The sequence below is a fragment of the Trichomycterus rosablanca genome, chromosome 23 (genome assembly GCF_030014385.1).
Source record: "Trichomycterus rosablanca isolate fTriRos1 chromosome 23, fTriRos1.hap1, whole genome shotgun sequence".
In the NCBI taxonomy this organism is placed as follows: Eukaryota; Metazoa; Chordata; class Actinopteri; order Siluriformes; family Trichomycteridae; genus Trichomycterus; species Trichomycterus rosablanca.
In genome coordinates this window covers 14,782,356-14,802,049 of record NC_086010.1, presented here as the reverse complement: position 1 = coordinate 14,802,049, position 19,694 = coordinate 14,782,356, and the positions used below count along the sequence as shown (strand labels likewise).

The 19,694-nt window shown below is 42.8% G+C and overlaps 1 protein-coding gene across 1 annotated transcript in view; it reads right to left on the bottom strand.

The window, feature by feature from the left end:
- Nucleotides 1-19,694, bottom strand: part of LOC134301329 (catenin delta-2-like) — a 190,598-nt gene that overhangs the window by 165,939 nt on the left and 4,965 nt on the right. Inside the window, exon 2 of the mRNA XM_062985993.1 lies at nucleotides 17,081-17,570. Within this exon, the coding sequence (XP_062842063.1) occupies nucleotides 17,081-17,447 (367 nt within the window). The 5' untranslated portion in view covers nucleotides 17,448-17,570. The remainder of the gene's footprint in view (nucleotides 1-17,080; nucleotides 17,571-19,694) is intronic.

Below are 19,694 nucleotides of genomic sequence, written 5' to 3'. Positions count from 1 at the left end.
TGTTGCAGTTGCTAGACTAGCCTGCCTGCACCCCAGAGCTGTCTTCCATTAAAAATTCCACTTTCACAGGTACAACAGTTGGTATCCCTAGTTCCCAAATGACTACAGGGTGTTGTATAATTATGGTATACACTATATGGTCAAAAGTTTTAGGACACCTGACGATTAGCTTGTTAAAAATAGTCCTCTGACCAAAATCTCTAGCCAGTGGCTCACCGTAATCAGAAACCGATGCTGCATTTTCAGTGTAGACTTTCAGCGCGAGGTCCAGCTGTGGCCTATAAACCCATTAACACTACAATTCTTCCAAGGAGATACTCCTCAGCACAGCAAGACTGTAAAGTCTGGCCTAAACTACACCCCTGAGGCTCTCCAGATTCTAAGATCCGCTCTGCTTGCCAGGCAACGTGTGTCTTTATAAATTGCAACCTGCAGTGAAAAGCACAGACTGCGACCGGCTCCACAGATGGTTCGGCGCTCGGCGCTGCGTCACGTCCCGACATAATGCAATTGTGCAAATGTTCAAACAATGAGAATCTGCAGTTAGAGAGGGATCCCCCCTGTAATCACCTTATCAGTGTCATCCAGGCGACTGCATCCGCTCCCTAACCCAATTCCTCCAAGGCTGGAAAGAGATCCCTAGGGGTTCCGAACCTAGTGAATATGGCCTGCCGTCTGGAGAAAGCTATCTGAAACATTTTACTTTGTGCCGTTAATGGTATTAGCTATAAAGTATGATGGAGGATAAATAATGGGTCTTAATTTTAGAATATAAAGACGTTCTGAGGAACTACATGATTCCAAGTGTGTAGCAACACTTTAGGGAATGGCATTTCCTGTTCCTTTCTGTTTTAGACATTCACTACGGAAGAACTTGCCTGGCCTGTAAAGAGACATGACCTTAACACACATCACTATCTCTGAGATAAATTGGAACAACCCTGAATTACCTTAGACAGAACCTCATTGACACTCTTGTGAAAGCAAATTTGTGCAGTTGTGTTCCAATATGTAAGCTCTCAAGAGTGAGACATGTTATAGTAACAACTGTAAATTAATATGCATGATTTTTAACCATGACAAGGGTTTGTGTTGGTGCAGCAGTCCGGGAGAAGGGGAAGTTGTTAGTATCATTACTACTAAAACTAATAATAATAATAATAACAGCAACATCAACACTACTACTACTCCACCCCCTACTACTACTAATATCAATACTACTAAACCTACTTGTACTCCTTCTTCTATTACTATTATTACTACTACTACAAATAATAATAACAACATAACACTACTACCACTCCACCCCCTACTACTACTATCAATACTACTAAACCTACCCTTACTCTTTCTTCTATTACTACAACTACTTATAATAATAATAGTAATAATATCAATACTACTATTACTACTACTACTAATAATAATAATAATAAAAACAGCAACATCAACACTACTACTACTAATATCAATACTACTAAACCCACTCTTACTCCTTTTTCTATTACTACTTCTACTTCTACTACTACTACTACTACTACTACTACTACTACTACTACTAATAATAATAATAATAATAATAATAACAACAGCAACAACATTACTACTACTCGGCTGCTCAGGTGGTGCAGCGGTAAAAACACACGCTGGAACCAGAGCTGGGATCTCGAATACATTGTATCGAATCTCAGCTCTGCCTACCGGCTAAGGCTGAGCGGCCTCATGAACAAAAAACTGGTGCAATTACGACTCCTACTAGTAGTAACGGTAATATCAATACTACTACTACTACTAATTAAAACTAATAATAATAATAAGAAGAAGAAAATAACATAAAACATACTACTACTACTAATAAATACTACTAATAATAATAAGAAAATAAAACATACTACTACTACTACTAACAAAAACTAATAATAATAAGAAAATAACAAAACATACTACTACTACTAATAAAAACTAATAATAAGAAGAAAATAACATAACACACTACTAATAAAAACTAATAATAATAAGAAAATAACATAAAACACACTAATACTATCAATACTACTACTAATAACATATCAATGCTACTACTACAACTACTACTAGTAATGACAATAATGCTTCTAGTACTACTACTGCTACTAACAATAATAATAAATCAATGCTACTATTACTGCCACCACTAATAATAATACTATCAATACTACTACAACCACTAATAATAATACTATCAATACTACTACCACTAATAATAATACTATCAATACTACTACTACTACCACTACTAATAACATATCAATGCTAATACTACTACTATTACTACTACTACTACTAGTAATAATAATACTTCTTGTACTACTGCTGCTGCTACTACTACTACTGCTGCTGCTACCCACTAATAATAATAATAGTAATATCAATATGTAACGCTTTATGGGCTATGACAGACAAGAGGGGCGGACACACGCAGAGATGTAACGAACAAAATGTTTAATAAAAACAAAACAGGACAGATTACACAAAACAAGACAAATGAACACAATACCTAATCTAACAATGCTAAGCTAACTAAACACATGAACTAAGCTAAAGCTAAACATGAACTAGACTAAGACAAGAGACAAACCTGACAAACAGGGGCAAACAGAAGCAAACAGGAACAAACAGAGCTAAACAAGGATAACAGGGGCTAAGGCGAAGGCTAACAAACAAAGACAAAACAGGCAAAACAAAACTAAATAGGCTATAAGGGTAACGCAAACCGACAGACAGACAGAAGCAAAAGCCGACAGACAGACAGACAGACAGACAGACAGACAGACAGACAGACTCAGAATCAGACAGACAGACAGACAGACAGACAGACAGACAGACAGACAGACAGACAGACAGACAGACAGACAGACAGACAGACAGACAGAATCAGAATCAGAATCAGAATCAGAATCAGAATCAGAAGCAAAAGCAAAGGCAAATCAAATCCAACAGAGTTCAGAGACAAAATCTCCACCGACTGTTCCCCAGCTCCCCTCTTAAATACCCTCAGATGAGGGGCAGCTGGGGCTAATTATCAGAGAAGACCAATCATGAAAGGGGGTGTGTGCTCCTGGAGTGGGGGGGCGTGGCACATAAACAAAGTTCAGGAGCACAGAGGCTTAAATCATGACACGATACTACTATTACTACTTCTACTAACACCAGCAATATCAAGACTACTACTACTAAAAACAACAACAATAATAATAATAATAATAATAATAATAAAAATACTACTTCTACTACTACTAAAAACAACAATAATAATAATATCAATAGTACTACTACTACTAAAAACTAGAGATGCATGAGTACCGATACTAGTATCGGGTATTAGCCCGATACCGCGCTCATTAACTCGTACTCGTACTCGCAAACGAGGCTCCGATACTAAACATCCGATACCTTGTGCCTAGTGCACGTTGCTGCGTTAACGCAGGGATTTTCAACCTGTGGGGCGGCAGTGCTTGTCTGGGGGGCGCGAGTGCCTGACCGGGGGGCGTGGCATTACAAGATTTTTTTACTTCTAAAACTAAAGCAATTCATTTTTCACCCAAGGGAGACAGATTGAATTCTTCTCACTGACCACGCTCACACGCACGTTTAATGTTATTTAGTTCCGTTTGGCAAAAAAAACCCTTCAAAATAGAGCTAACAATGAAGATAAACCGGTTACAAAAGCAGCGACCGCTGTTATAGGACGTGTGTGTGTTCAATACTCTGTTCACAGTGTCGATACAAGTGATTCAGGAGTCGACTCATTTTAAGCGCAGCGTAAGTTTCTTTTCTCAGTCAATTCTCCATTTTTACTGTTATAATGAATGATGCGGTTGTAAATAAACACCAAATACTACAGAACATTTTGTGTGACTCGCTTACCTTATAAAGCTCAGGCTTAATTATACTGCTTATTACCACAGAGCGGGAGCCGACTCAGAGTCGTTTACGAGTTACCGAGGTGAACCACGAATGGATGTGCTGATAGGATCGGCTCAGATGGGATCGGACTGTATTATCTTTTTAAAGTAAATATTTCAATCAGCAGAATCGCATCGCATGTATGATGTGCACAACGTTAATTACGTGCGTTTATTAATGAACGTTTACGTTAGCTTGTCAGAAGCTTTCTCAATGATGTCTGTTCCACTGCACTATTTTACACTAAAAACTACACTATTCCATAATGCTCCAGATTGCATCATTCTAAATAGGTATCGGTGAGTACAAAAATACATGTACTTGTACTCGGTTGGGAAAAAATGGTATTGATGCATCCCTACTAAAAACAATAATAATAATAATACTAATAATATCAATACTACTACTACTACTACAAACAATAATAATAAAAATAATATCAATACTACTACTACTACAACAATAATCATAATAATAATAATACTAATAATAATATCAATACTACTACTACAACAAACAACAATAATAATAATAAAAAATAATAATATCAATACTACTACTATGACAAACAATAATAATAAAAATAATATTATCAATACTACTACTACTAAAAACAATAATAATAATAAAAAAATAATAATAAAATATTCAATAATAAAATAATAAAATGTTCAGCATGGCGCCCCCCGAGGCGGACGTGTTTGCTCGCTCTGCACAAGGATGTAACTTTTTTCGACTTTTTTTTTCTTTTTGGATGTATATTTTTCTCATTTTGAACATGGTGCATAAATGCCTTGCATTACGGACATACAGCAGACAGGCATTATTGGATATCGCTGCACATAACTTTGAGTTTACTGGTCATATTCCGTCGGAGCTGCAACTCATTGTGCGCTCACATAGCCACCGCCGCTACACCCAGGAAGGCCCCGAAGCTCCGGCCTCGAGTGAGTACGCGGACCCAAGGAAAGCGCTTCGTAGGCGGCGACGTAAGCGAGGCAAGAGAGGCGGGCTCCATGTTAGGCTAAAGGCTCGCGCTAGCCGACCACCGCTACCCAGCCTCTTGCTAGCCAACGTACGGTCTCTGGAGAACAAGTTGGACGAACTAAGAGCCAGAATTACATCGCAGAGGGAAATAAGAGAATGCTGCGCTCTGATTTTCTCTGAAACCTGGCTTCTAGAGAACGTCCCGGACTCTGCCGTTCAGCTCGAGACTCATTCATTACACCGTGGAGATCGGACTGCAGCCTCCGGTAAAACAACAGGAGGGGGTGTGTGCGTGTATGTTAACAACGCGTGGTGTAAAGATGTACAGACTGTATATAAGCACTGTTCCCCAGATCTGGAGTTTTTATTGCTGAAATGCCGTCCCTTTTATTTACCAAGGGAATTCACGAGCGTGTTTTTGGTCGCCGTTTACATCCATCCGCGGGCTAACTACACAGCGGCGCTAAGTAAGCTCTATGACGTCATCAGCGCGCTGGAGACTAACCATCCTGACGCTGTTTTCATTGTTGCGGGTGATTTTAACCAGTGCAATCTACGGACTGTATTAACTGAATACCACCAGCATGTGAAAATTCCCACCCGTGGCAAGAACATCTTAGACCACGTTTACAGCAACATACGTGGTGGATTTAGGGCTGCACCCCGCCCTCCATTTGGAGAATCAGATCACATCTCTTTGTTCCTATACCCGGCCTATAGACAAAGACTCAAACAATCAAACCCTGTTAGCAGACAGGTTCAGCTATGGACATCAGAGGCTGAGAGCACTCTACAGGACTGTTTTGCCATAACAGACTGGGATGTGTTTAGAGAGGCAGCCACTATGGAAGACTCGTCTGTGAACATAGATAACTATGCTAAGTATGTGACTGGGTACATTGGCACTTGCATTGAGAACATTGTGCCCACCATAAAAGTCAGGAAATTCCCTAACCAGAAGCCCTGGATAAATGGTGAGGTACTGCAAATGCTACGAGCACGCTCTATTGCATTTAGATCTGGTGATGAGACTGAGCTCAAAGTAGCACAGTACAGACTGAAGAAGGCCATAAGATCAGCCAAGAGACAATATAGAGAGAAAACAGAGGGATTTTACTCCACTACTGACCCCAGGCATATGTGGCAATGTCTGGAACAGATTACAGATTATAGGTCTAGGCCCAACAACACCATAAGCGCCTCAAACAGCCTTCCAGACGACCTCAATGCATTCTACACCCGCTTTGAGACGTCGATCCCCACTAGCCCCACAGAGAATACACACACCTCCATTACGCAACCCTCCTCCCCTCCACCAGTTGTCTTACCAGCCCAGGTACACAAAGCCCTGAAGAGGATCAACCCCCGCAAAGCTGCAGGACCTGACAACATTCCTGGGCGGGCCCTCAGAGCATGTGCTAACGAGCTGGCTGATGTTTTTACTTCTATCTTCAACCTTTCCCTCAGACAATGCACAGTTCCCACCTGTTACAAGACCACCACCATCGTCCCTCTCCCCAAGAAGAATCCCCCATCTTGTCTGAATGACTACAGGCCAGTAGCACTCACTCCAATCATTATGAAGTGCTTCGAGAGAGTGGTGCTGGCCCACATTCAGAGCAATATACCAGGCACTACAGACCCCCTACAATATGCATACAGGGCCAACAGGTCTACCTCGGATGCCATCGCCGCAACCCTTCATGTCTCTCTCTCACACCTGGAATATAAAGACTCCTACGTCAGGATACTCTTTATTGACTACAGCTCCGCCTTTAACACGGTTATACCTCACAAACTTACACATAAACTGTCATCTCTTGGACTACACCCCACCATCTGTGACTGGCTTTTAAACTTCCTGACTGGTAGGCCTCAGTCTGTTAGGATTGGAAACAGGACATCAGCCAGCATAATCACCAATATTGGTACCCCGCAGGGCTGTGTCCTCAGCCCTATCCTCTACACCCTGTTTACCCACGACTGTGTCGCCTCCCACCCCGACAACATCATCCTGAAGTTTGCTGACGACACTGCTGTGATAGGTCGTATCACTGGAGGAGAGGAGGCAGCCTACAGGAGTGAGGTGAACAGTCTGGTTACCTGGTGTGTGGACAATAACCTTACACTCAACATAGACAAGACCAAGGAGATGATAGTGGACATGAGGAGGGAGAGGAGACCTCATCAGCCACTGTTTATCCGGGACCTTGAGGTGGAAAGGGTGAACAGTTTTAAATACCTAGGGGTCCACATCAGTGATGACCTCACTTGGACACTAAACACCACACAGGTGTTAAAGAGGGCTCAGCAGCGGTTGTATTTCTTGAGGAGGCTGAGGAAATTTGGCATGTCACCCAAAATACTCAGCAACTTCTACCGCTGCATCATTGAGTCCATCCTGACCAATTGCATCACCGTGTGGTACGGCAGTTCTACTGTGAAGGATCGCAAACGCCTGGAGAGAGTGATAAAGACTGCTACGAAAATCACCAGGACGGTACAACCCTCTCTCCAGAGCATCTACCATCACAGAGTCCACAGGAGAGCTGCGTCCATCATCAAAGACCCCACCCACCCCCAACATGGACTATTCACACTTCTACCCTCAGGCCGGAGATACAGAAGTGTGAAATGCAGGACAACAAGACTAAAGATCTCTTTCTTTCCCACAGCTATCAGACTCTTAAACAGCTGAGCTGATTATTCATAGACACTATCACACTTGCACACAATACTTGCACTATACCACATATGACTGTTTACAGGTCTACATACAGCTGCACATGTATGTTTACACTACTGTCTTTACAATTTGCACATGTAACTATATTGTCTGATTGCAATATATCTGCTCTTTTCTTGCACAATGTACATAACTTATACTCAGCGTGTTTTTTTTACTATATCTAACTTTTATTTCTTAATTTTATTTTATTTTATTATTATCTTTGTACTTTGTTACATCATGTGTGGACCGCAAAATAAGAATTTCATTGTACAGGGAAACACGTTTCCTACTGTACATATGACAATAAAGCTTTGAAATCTGAAATAATATCAATACTACTACTACTACTATAAACAACAATAATATTAATAATAAAAATAATAATAATAAAAATAATAATATCAATACTACCACTACTACTAATAAACAGTATTAATAATAATAAAAAAAAATAATAATAATAATATCAATACTACCACTACTAATAATAAAAATAATAATAAAAAATAATATCAATACTACCACTACTACTACTACTACTAATAAGAACAGTAATAAGAACAGTAATAATAATAATAATATTAATACTACCACTACTACTAACAAAAACAGTAATAATAATAATAACAATAATAATAACAACAACAATAATAATATTAAAAATAATATAATTAATAATAATAATAATAATAATAATAATAATAACAAAACAATAATAATAATAATAATAATAATAAAATGGCTGAGTGATGCCCTGAAATGTGGCCCTCATGTCCACTGTGTATTTCTGTCTTATGCCCATTGTTTCTAAGAAGTGTCCTGAACCAATCACCACCCTGATTAAAAAAAAAACACCTACTAAGGACTAAATAATTATCATCATTGATGTACACATACTGTATATCTAGTTTTTTCAGTAAATTAACCACCCTGCTCAACAAATAAATGCATTATCATAATGTAAGTATTTGGCTCCTCGATGAGAATCTTTTGCAAGATGCCAAGTTGCTCAGATCAGGAAAATAAAAATCTTTACTTGAAGTGTAAACTGTACACAGGCTTGATTTAGTAAGCGTGGCTCTCACTCAGGGCAGATCGTGCTTTGGTATAAATTTGTATTGTACGCTTGTGCTGATGTCCACTGTTTAATCCAGTATCCTCACTGGAACCTACTGTGTTACATCAGCAGAAAAAAACAATGCAACGTGTTTTTAGACTTCTGCCGCTGGCTTCCTTTTGGCACTCAGCCCATGAGCGCCGAACGCATGCGGCGCTCCAGGCACAGACGCCACTTTATGAGCGGTCTAGCGTTGTTGTCTTCGTTTTACATTATTCATTTCCACTGAGTAACAACCAGCCACCTGAATGTACGGCATTATTTATTAAGGTTTTCATTCACCCTGGTCACATCTGACTGAACGTTATTTTTCCAGATGGCTTTGTAAGACGCAAAGCGTGTGCGCTTGACTGACCTGCCTGCAGTCCAGATCTGTCTTATTGTAAATGTATGGGGCATTAAAAGAGCAGAGTCGGACGCTGGCAACCACATACTGTTGGGCAGCCGAGATCTTGAATTGGGCAAGAATTGGCCACAATTTATCAAGCAAGGCGCCCAGGTGGCGCAGCGGGATATTCTGCTAACAGACCAGCGCTAAGATTGTGAACTCCCTGATTCGAACCTGGCAGTGGTGGGGCATGAACAGGCAACCTTCTGATTACTAGTCCAGTACCTTAACCACTAGGCTACGACTTGCCCTTGAAATGCTTTTTTTTACAGCAACACTGGAGCAGAAAAAGTAAAGGGCCTTGCTTAAGGGTCCAACAGCTGGGATTTGAACCCACAACCTTCCGGCTGGTAACCCACAATTGTACCCAGATATACAGAACAGAAGGTTTTTTATTGTTAATTAATGGAGGGCAACTCCAACTTTTGAAGAAAGACCAGGAACGTTTATTCCACCACCTGGATGCTAGTACAGAGAAGAGCCTTGATGCCCGTCTTCCTTGAATTCTGATTGGTGGATCGAGATGAGCCTGACTTGTGCTCGCTGGTCCAATTTCTGATTATTAGTCCATTACCTACTGTAGAAGCTGGGATCTGGACGCAGGATCAGTTGTTGTATGGCAACCCTGGAGATTCTGAACTCCCTGGTTTAAACCTGGCATTGGTGGGGCTTGAACCAGCGACCTTCTGATTACTAGTCCAGTACCTTAACCACTAGGCTACAGCTTGCCCTTGAATTGCTTTTTCCACACATCCCAGACGTAGGGTCAGTCGTTGTATGGCAACCCTGGAGCACAAAAAGTAAAGGGCCTTGCTTAAGGGTCCAACAGCCGGGATTTGAACCAACAACCTTCCAGCTGGTAATTCACAGCTCTACCCAGATATACAGAACAGAAGGTTTTTAATAGATGGTAATTAACGTAAGGCTACTAAGTAAAGAAATGGGGTGTTTGTTCCACCACCTGGATGCTAATACAGAGAAAGCCTTGATGCCCGTCTTCCTTGAATTCTTATTGGTGGATCGAGACGAGCCAGACATGTGGGGTTATATAGGTGCTCTGAGTTAGGTCAGGACTGGTCCACTCTCTGATTACTAGTCCAGTACCTTCTGTAGAAGCTGGGATCTGGACACAGGGTCAGCCATTGTATGGCAACCCTGAAGCAGAAAAAGTAAAGGGCCTTGCTTAAGGGTCCAACAGCTGGGATTCAAACCCACAGGATGCCTCCCATGCAACAGCTCTGCGTCCAACTGGTCTCCACTTCAGAAACCACCGTATTAGTTGAAGTAGCGAGTTACCAACCTGACACATCTGATCAAATTGGCATGCAGCTGGTAAGACGCAGAAGCAGCAGGACTATCCGCTTCAGCGATTTCGCATCCCAGATGTCACTCCGCGGGTTTTATTGGACACCTGGCTGTGTGCTGAAATCGATGGTACGGGAATCAATAACGTTGGATTTCGATTCGGGCCTTCTGCTTTAAAGGAAAATGACCTGATTAGCACTAGTTGACCTTAGATGGTTGCTTAACTTTAGCACCAAGGCATGAAGTGAACTGATATCTAACACCAATTCAACCATGAGTAAATAAATACTATATATAGTGTCTATACACCAAGCAGCCACTACATTAAAGCAACCTGCATGTTACTGTGCAGGTCCCCTTTTTTCAGACACATCAAGGCATGGAGTCCACAAAGTCTCTGAAGGTTTAGTGTGGGAATTCGGATGGACGGATACGGGCGGGCGGGTGGGTTATTCGGATGGACGGATACGGGCGGGCGGGTGGGTTATTCGGATGGACGGATACGGGCGGGCGGGTGGGTTATTCGGATGGACGGATACGGGCGGGCGGGTGGGTTATTCGTATGGACGGATACGGGCGGGCGGGTGGGTTATTCGTATAGACGGATACGGGCGGGCGGGTGGGTTATTCGGATGGACGGATACGGGCGGGCGGGTGGGTTATTCGGATGGACGGATACGGGCGGGCGGGTGGGCATTCGGATGGACGGATACGGGCGGGCGGGTGGGCATTCGGATGGACGGATACGGGCGGGCGGGCGGGTGGGCATTCGGATGGACGGATACGGGCGGGCGGGTGGGCATTCGGATGGACGGATACGGGCGGGCGGGTGTTTATTCGGATGGACGGATACGGGCGGGCGGGTGGGAGTTGGGATTGATTTGGATGGATGGAGATGGGCGGGTGGGTGGGGATTTGGATGGATGGAGATGGGCGGGTGGGTGGATGGATGTTGGATGAATGGATATAGGTGGGTGGGTATTTGGATGGATGGATGGATGGATGGATGGATGGATGGATATGGGTGGGTGGGTCGTTGGGTATTTGGATGGATATGGGTGGGTGGGTGGGTATTTGGATGGATATGGGTGGGTGGGTGGGTATTTGGATGGATATGGGTGGGTGGGTGGGTATTTGGATGGATGGATATGGATGGGTGGGTGGATATTTGGATGGATGGATATGGATGGGTGGGTGGATATTTGGATGGATGGATATGGATGGGTGGGTGGATATTTGGATGGATGGATATGGGTGGGTGGGTGGGTATTTGGATGGGTATGGGTGGGTGGGTGGGTATTTGGATGGGTATGGGTGGGTGGGTGGGTATTTGGATGGGTATGGGTGGGTATTTGGATGGGTATGGGTGGGTGGGTGGGTATTTGGATGGGTATGGGTGGGTGGGTGGGTATTTGGATGGGTATGGGTGGGTGGGTGGGTATTTGGATGGGTATGGGTGGGTGGGTGGGTATTTGGATGGATATGGGTGGGTGGGTGGGTGGGTATTTGGATGGATATGGGTGGGTGGGTGGGTGGGTATTTGGATGGATATGGGTGGGTGGGTGGGTGGGTATTTGGATGGATATGGGTGGGTGGGTGGGTGGGTATTTGAATGGATATGGGTGGGTGGGTGGGTGGGTATTTGAATGGATATGGGTGGGTGGGTGGGTGGGTATTTGAATGGATATGGGTGGGTGGGTGGGTGGGTATTTGGATGGATATGGGTGGGTGGGTGGGTATTTGGATGGATATGGGTGGGTGGGTGGGTGGGTATTTGGATGGATATGGGTGGGTGGGTGGGTGGGTATTTGGATGGATATGGGTGGGTGGGTGGGTGGGTATTTGGATGGATATGGGTGGGTGGGTGGGTGGGTATTTGGATGGATATGGGTGGGTGGGTGGGTGGGTATTTGGATGGATATGGGTGGGTGGGTGGGTGGGTATTTGGATGGATATGGGTGGGTGGGTGGGTGGGTGGGTATTTGGATGGATATGGGTGGGTGGGTGGGTGGGTGGGTATTTGGATGGATATGGGTGGGTGGGTGGGTGGGTATTTGGATGGATATGGGTGGGTGGGTGGGTGCGTGGGTATTTGGATGGATATGGGTGGGTGGGTGGGTGGGTGGGTATTTGGATGGATATGGGTGGGTGGGTGGGTGGGTGGGTATTTGGATGGATATGGGTGGGTGGGTGGGTGGGTGGGTATTTGGATGGATATGGGTGGGTGGGTGGGTGGGTATTTGGATGGATATGGGTGGGTGGGTGGGTGGGTATTTGGATGGATATGGGTGGGTGGGTGGGTGGGTATTTGGATGTATATGGGTGGGTGGGTGGGTGGGTATTTGGATGGATATGGGTGGGTGGGTGGGTATTTGGATGGATATGGGTGGGTGGGTGGGTATTTGGATGGATATGGGTGGGTGGGTGGGTATTTGGATGGATATGGGTGGGTGGGTGGGTGGGTGGGTGGGTATTTGGATGGATATGGGTGGGTGGGTGGGTGGGTATTTGGATGGATATGGGTGGGTGGGTGGGTGGATATTTGGATGGATATGGGTGGGTGGGTGGGTGGGTGGGTATTTGGATGGATATGGGTGGGTGGGTGGGTGGGTGGGTGGGTATTTGGATGGATATGGGTGGGTGGGTGGGTATTTGGATGGATATGGGTGGGTGGGTGGGTGGGTGGGTGGGTATTTGGATGGATATGGGTGGGTGGGTGGGTGGGTATTTGGATGGATATGGGTGGGTGGGTGGGTGGGTATTTGGATGTATATGGGTGGGTGGGTGGGTGGGTATTTGGATGGATATGGGTGGGTGGGTGGGTATTTGGATGGATATGGGTGGGTGGGTGGGTATTTGGATGGATATGGGTGGGTGGGTGGGTATTTGGATGGATATGGGTGGGTGGGTGGGTGGGTGGGTATTTGGATGGATATGGGTGGGTGGGTGGGTGGGTATTTGGATGGATATGGGTGGGTGGGTGGGTGGGTATTTGGATGGATATGGGTGGGTGGGTGGGTGGGTATTTGGATGGATATGGGTGGGTGGGTGGGTATTTGGATGGGTATGGTATGGGTGGGTGGGTGGGTATTTGGATGGGTATGGGTGGGTGGGTGGGTATTTGGATGGATATGGGTGGGTGGGTGGGTATTTGGATGGATATGGGTGGGTGGGTGGGTATTTGGATGGATATGGGTGGGTGGGTGGGTGGGTATTTGGATGGATATGGGTGGGTGGGTGGGTATTTGGATGGATATGGGTGGGTGGGTGGGTATTTGGATGGATATGGGTGGGTGGGTTTATGGGATGGATGGATATGGCTGGGTGGGTTTATGGGATGGATGGATGAAAAAAAAAAAAAAAAAAAAAAATGAATATGGGTGGGTGTATGTATGTATGTATGAATAGATGGGTAAGTGGATGGATGAATATGGGTGGGTGTATGTATGTATGTATGAATAGATGGGTAAGTGGATGGATGGATATGGGTGGGTGGGTGGATGAAAAAATGGATGGACAGATGGATTGATACGGGTGGATGGATGGTTTGATGGATGGATATGGGTGGGTGGATGAGTAGATGGATATGGGTGGATGAATATACTGGATGGATGGGAGGATGAATATGGGTGGGTGGGTAGATGGATAGACCCCATTAGTAACCCATTCAACCCTCCCTATCTGAAACACAACCGATCGTGTCTGTGTGGATACCCAGCCAATCAATAGCACAGCTGAGACCGGCGCACCAGATCTCAGCGGTGGCGGACTTGCACATCATACCCCTGTGCCCACCCGAGCGTTTTGAACATAAACATCACTCAAAAGCTACATTCAGTGATGTGTCCCTGAAATAGGAGAGGAAATGAGGATCTTAAACAGCTCTGCCTCTTTGCTGCCTCTATCCCGTTTACACTGTGATTAATAAAAAAAGAGAGAGAGGGCGTGTAGAGGAGTGTGGAGAATATTCTGTTTATACACCAGCTTCCCATGGGTTTTTACCTAATTCAAGAGAGAAGCTATTGATGTTTTCGCTTTGATGTTTGCCAGTTAGCGTGTTCTTCACATCAGAGACAATCAAACTTGATCTTGGAAAAAAAACCCAGCATACTTGGAGAAGCTGGACTTCAGTTTGGGCATAGATGAAGGGCAAGAAGGGCAAGACGTATGGAAATGCTTGATGATTCTAAGTCTGACACCATCTGGAGCAGCTGTCCTCCTGGCAGGGTCACCCTTGGCTATAAGGCAAAGAGGAGGTTCCAGACAATAAACGATCACAACCCCCCCCATTTTTTGTTGGGTACAGCTCTGACAAGAAATTGGGATGCTCAGCCTGACCCCATAGGGCACTAATTAGAATGTCCCTACTATGAGAGACTTGGGCATTGAAAAGTGTACCACTGGCTCATCAAAGTTAGCAACCGAGAGAAATCAGGGGCTAGTCTGCTACAGACTGACCAATCTGTGCAGCCAACAATCCAAAAGGTATAACAGCGTACTCACATCAGGAGACATGAAGTACAAGTTTAATGACCTAACATTTCTGGACAGGCATCAACATGCTTTTATTTAAAAAAGATCCAAATATTATATATTTACACAGATCCAAATCGGCCCCATAACTGAACCCTGAGGTATTTCTTAAGTTGCTTTACACGCATTAGTCCATTTGACCGGTCTGAAGACAAGCAAAATTAATTCTAATAAGTAGATCCAAAAAGATCCATGGTGCCCACTGTAAGAGGTAGGGTGGGCATCGAAAAGTATACTACTGGCTCATCAAAGTGTGCAGAGAGAGATTGGGGCAACCATTGAAGTCACATGACATGGCATACAAGTTCAATGACCTAACTTTTATGTACAGGCATCAACATCCAAATATGATATATATACACAAATCCAAACCGACCCCATAACTGAACCCTGAGGTATTACTTAAGTTGCTTTACATGTCCATTTAGTCCATTTGAAAGATTAATTCTACAGAGTAATCCAAGGAGCAACGCCATGCCAAAAAGATCCACAGTACCCACTACACAAAAAGTGTACTACTGGCTCATCAAATGTGCAACAGAGAGAGATTGGGGCAAGCATTGAAAAAAAGCTGACCCATCTGCACAGCCAACCATCCTAAAGTGATGACACCGGAGTGACATGGCATATGTATAAATGTATATATAATACACCAATCCAAACCAGCCCTAAAACTGAACTCTAAGGTATTTCTTAAGCTGCTTTACATGCATTAGACCATTTGAGTGATTAATTCTATTGAGTAGTCCAAGGAACAAACAACAATGCAATGCCAAAAAGATTCACAGTACCCACTGTAAGAGACAAAGTGGGCATCAAAAAGTGTACTGTTGGCTCATTAAAATTTGCACAAGAGAGAGATAGAGAGAGAAAAAAGCTGACCCATCTGTGCAGCCAACCATCCCAAAGTGATGACACTGGAGTGACATGGCATAGGTATATATAATACACCAATCCAAACTGGACCCATAACTGAACCCTGAGGTATTTCTTAAGTTGCTTTACATGTATTAGTCCATTTGAAAGATTAATTCTATTGAGTAGTCCAGGGAACAATGACATGGCAAATAATAATAATAATAATAATAATAATAATAATAATAATAATAATAATAATAATAATGATTAATAATGATAAATAATGATAATTATAATAAAAATTTACAAAATTAATAATAATAATAATAATAATTAATAATTAATCATTAATAATAATAATAATAACAAAACAATAACAATAACAATAATTAATAACAATAGTAACAATAATAATAATAATAATAATTAAATTATAATAGTAATAATAATAGTAATGATTAATAGTTATAATAATAGTAATGATTAATAATAATAATAATAATAATAATAATAATGATTAAAAAAAATTATAGTAACAATAATAATAATAATAATAACAATAATAATAATAATTATTATTATTATTATTATTAACAACCAAAATAATAATAAAAATAATAATAATATTATTAATAATAATAATAAATAATATTATGGTGATGATTAATAATAATAATAATAGTAGTAATAATAATCATAATAATAATAAAACGGTCCCACAACTGAACCCTGAGGTATTTCTTAAGTTGCTTTACATGTATTAGTCCATTTCAAAGATTAATTCTATTGAGTAGTACAAGGAGCAACGCCATGCCATAAAGATCTACAGTACCCACTGTAGGAGACAGGATGGGCATTGAAAAGTGTACTACTGCCAACCAGTGATGGCACAGTCACATGACATGACCTAACTTTTATTGTACAGGCATCAATACGATTTTCTAAAATAATAATGACAAAACAAACCGGTCCCACTACTAAACCCTGAGGTATTTTTAAGGTGCATTTTAAGCCAACCACCTCTACCTAAACTAAGGGTTCAGATTCAAACAAATCCTGCATCTAAAAGAATTCCACAGTGCCACCAAAAACAGCACGTCACAGCGTAGCAAAGGCGCTCAGTACGCAATGCCAATCGTGATGCAGCTAGACAAACACTTTCAGACAAGCCGCCCACAGGATCCGACAACAGAGTCATAACAGGGTTTGCACCTACCAGCGAGACTGCCGGGCCTCTGGAGCGTAGCGGTGGCGTACAGCTCGTGAGAGATCTTATACTGCTCCGAAGAGTGCAGCCTCTTAGGGGGCGAGAGTGTGGCGTAGCTGCCCACGCTGAGCTGCTGGTTCAGCGATGAGGCGTTGTTCTGCGGAGAGGCCAGTCGTCCCGGCGAACACGAGGCCGTGCCGCCGACCGAATTGATAGGGGAGCTGCTGCTGTAGGACTTGGCAAGCCTGGCGGGAGAAGGCTTGGGAGAGGAGGTCACGGGCGGGCGCTGGGTGGTGGCATAGGCGGGGGCGTCCCCGGACGAGCCCAGGCGCTGGAGCTTGCTGGACGAGCCGGTGGTAGAGCCAGAGGACTGCATGGAGCTCAGGGGAGAGCTGTGCCGCGGCGCAGGTAAGGTAGAGCTGGAATAGTAGATACCCAGACCCGGGTGCTGAGGTTCAGCTCCATGGTTTTGGGGTTGAGATATCCGGTTAGGCGTCACCTGTGAACAGTAATAGGATGTTTAGCAAGCGGGCGCAGTTTACTTCCTCTGCCTTAAAAGCAATAATAATAAAAGAGCAATATCAATAAAAATAGAGCCAGGAGCGGATCATGATTTAAAACGGGCACCAAGGAACGGCGATGAAAGGGGGGTTTGATTACACACTGAGCTGTAATTCACGGACAAGTAAAAAGCAAAGCATTAAACACAGAGGTTTAACTTTTAGAGGGGAATAAAACACAAAAGCATTTGGATTGTTCTTTAAAATGATCCCAAAGATACAAGGTGGAACATGCTACACCCTCTGTATTCCTCTGCCACCTGGCCGGAACTTGGAATCGACAGTGGGAATCAAGACCAGGCTGATTCATTTATTAACAAACATCCATTCCTGCATTCAGACCTGCGACACATTCCAAAAAAAGTTGGGACAGTAAAGAATTTACCACTTTGTAATGTTAACATTCCTTTCCACCACACTTAAACAGACCAAGCGATGTGCAACAGTACGGGGTTGTCGTCACATTTTTGTGTACAAAATTCTCCACACATTCTCTATTAGGGGCAGGCCAGTCCAGTACCCGTACCCTGTTCATCTGCAGCCATGCCTTTGTAATGTGCGCCCTGGAAAAGATGACGTCTTGAAGGCAGCATGTTGCTCTAAGATCTCAATGTACTTGTCTGCATTAATGCTGCCATCACAGAAGTGTAAATGAGCTTTGCCAAGGGCACTGACAACACCATACCATGACACACCCTGACTTTTGGACTTGTTCCTGGTAAGAGTCTGGATGGACCTTTTCGTCTTTGGTCCAAAAAAGACCTGGAATGCTGATTCATCTGACCACAATACACGTTTCCACTGTGTGATGGTCCATCCTAGATGCCTCCGAGCCCGGAGAAGTCGACGCCGCTTCTGGACATGGTTAACATAAGGCTTTTTTTTGGCACAGTAAAGTTTTAAGTGGCATTTGTGCACTCATTACTAGCCCTAATTTGCCCCTGTCTCAACTTTTTTTGGAATGTGTCACAAGCCTGAAATGCAGGAATGGATGTTTATCTCAGGTTCATCCTGTCTGCAATGAAATGAAAGTCAAAGTAAATGTAAGGAACACTGCGTTTTTATTTTATTTGCATTTTCCATACTGTCCCAACTTTTTCTGATTTGGGGTTGTAATCGCTGTGCAGTAAATTTGCCAAAAACGTTGTTTTTATTCCTTTACGTTAGCACTAAGTCAACCATATGTTTTAATTAAGCAGCTCATGGCATCCGTACAATTATTTCAGACGTTCTCAACAGCGTCGCCGCATACAGAGTCATCCACGCACGCTACCGCGGGCATCGTGCCAGCAGTTTAGCACGGCATTTGAATAAACGCCTCCTTTTATTTCCAGGAACGCTTCGTACGCAGCATGATTCCGGATGATTGCATTGGTTCCACCATGGTTCTCTCTCAGAAGCCAGAAAACCCGATTAATCCTTTTCTAAAAGGATTAGATTGTTTTTTTTAAGGTGCTGCTTAAGATTTCCAGTAGAAATCAGACCGCATTCTGGAGACGCGCTGGCAGCACCGCATGAAACGGACGCATTACCAAACAGTTCCTGACAGCCGAGGAAAACGTTCGTGATAGAGTGACCCAGTGGAGACAGATCTGGTGATCCAGGACCAATACGCACCAGCAAGTCTTAGATAGGATACACTTGCATACAAGAAACAGGAACATTATATAGCCAGAAGTATGTGGACACCCTTTCTTTTTATTGAGTTTAATTGAGTTATTGAGTTTTAGCCAGGTAAAATACAAAATCAATAAATAACTAAATAAATAAAAAATAATAAATTTAAAAATAAATAACTAATAAATGTAAAAATAAATGACTAAAAACAAAATTTAATTAAAAAATAAACTAAAATACTAAATAAATAAATAATTAATATAATAAAAAATAAATAAATCAGTTGAAAATAAGATGTTTATTTATTATTATTATTTATTATTTAACTAAAATAGAAAATAAGTTATAAATATAATAAACTAAAACACAAAACAAATGAATAAATAATAAAAAAATAAAAATAACTAAAAATAAAATAAAAATAAATAACTAAAAACAAAATAAAA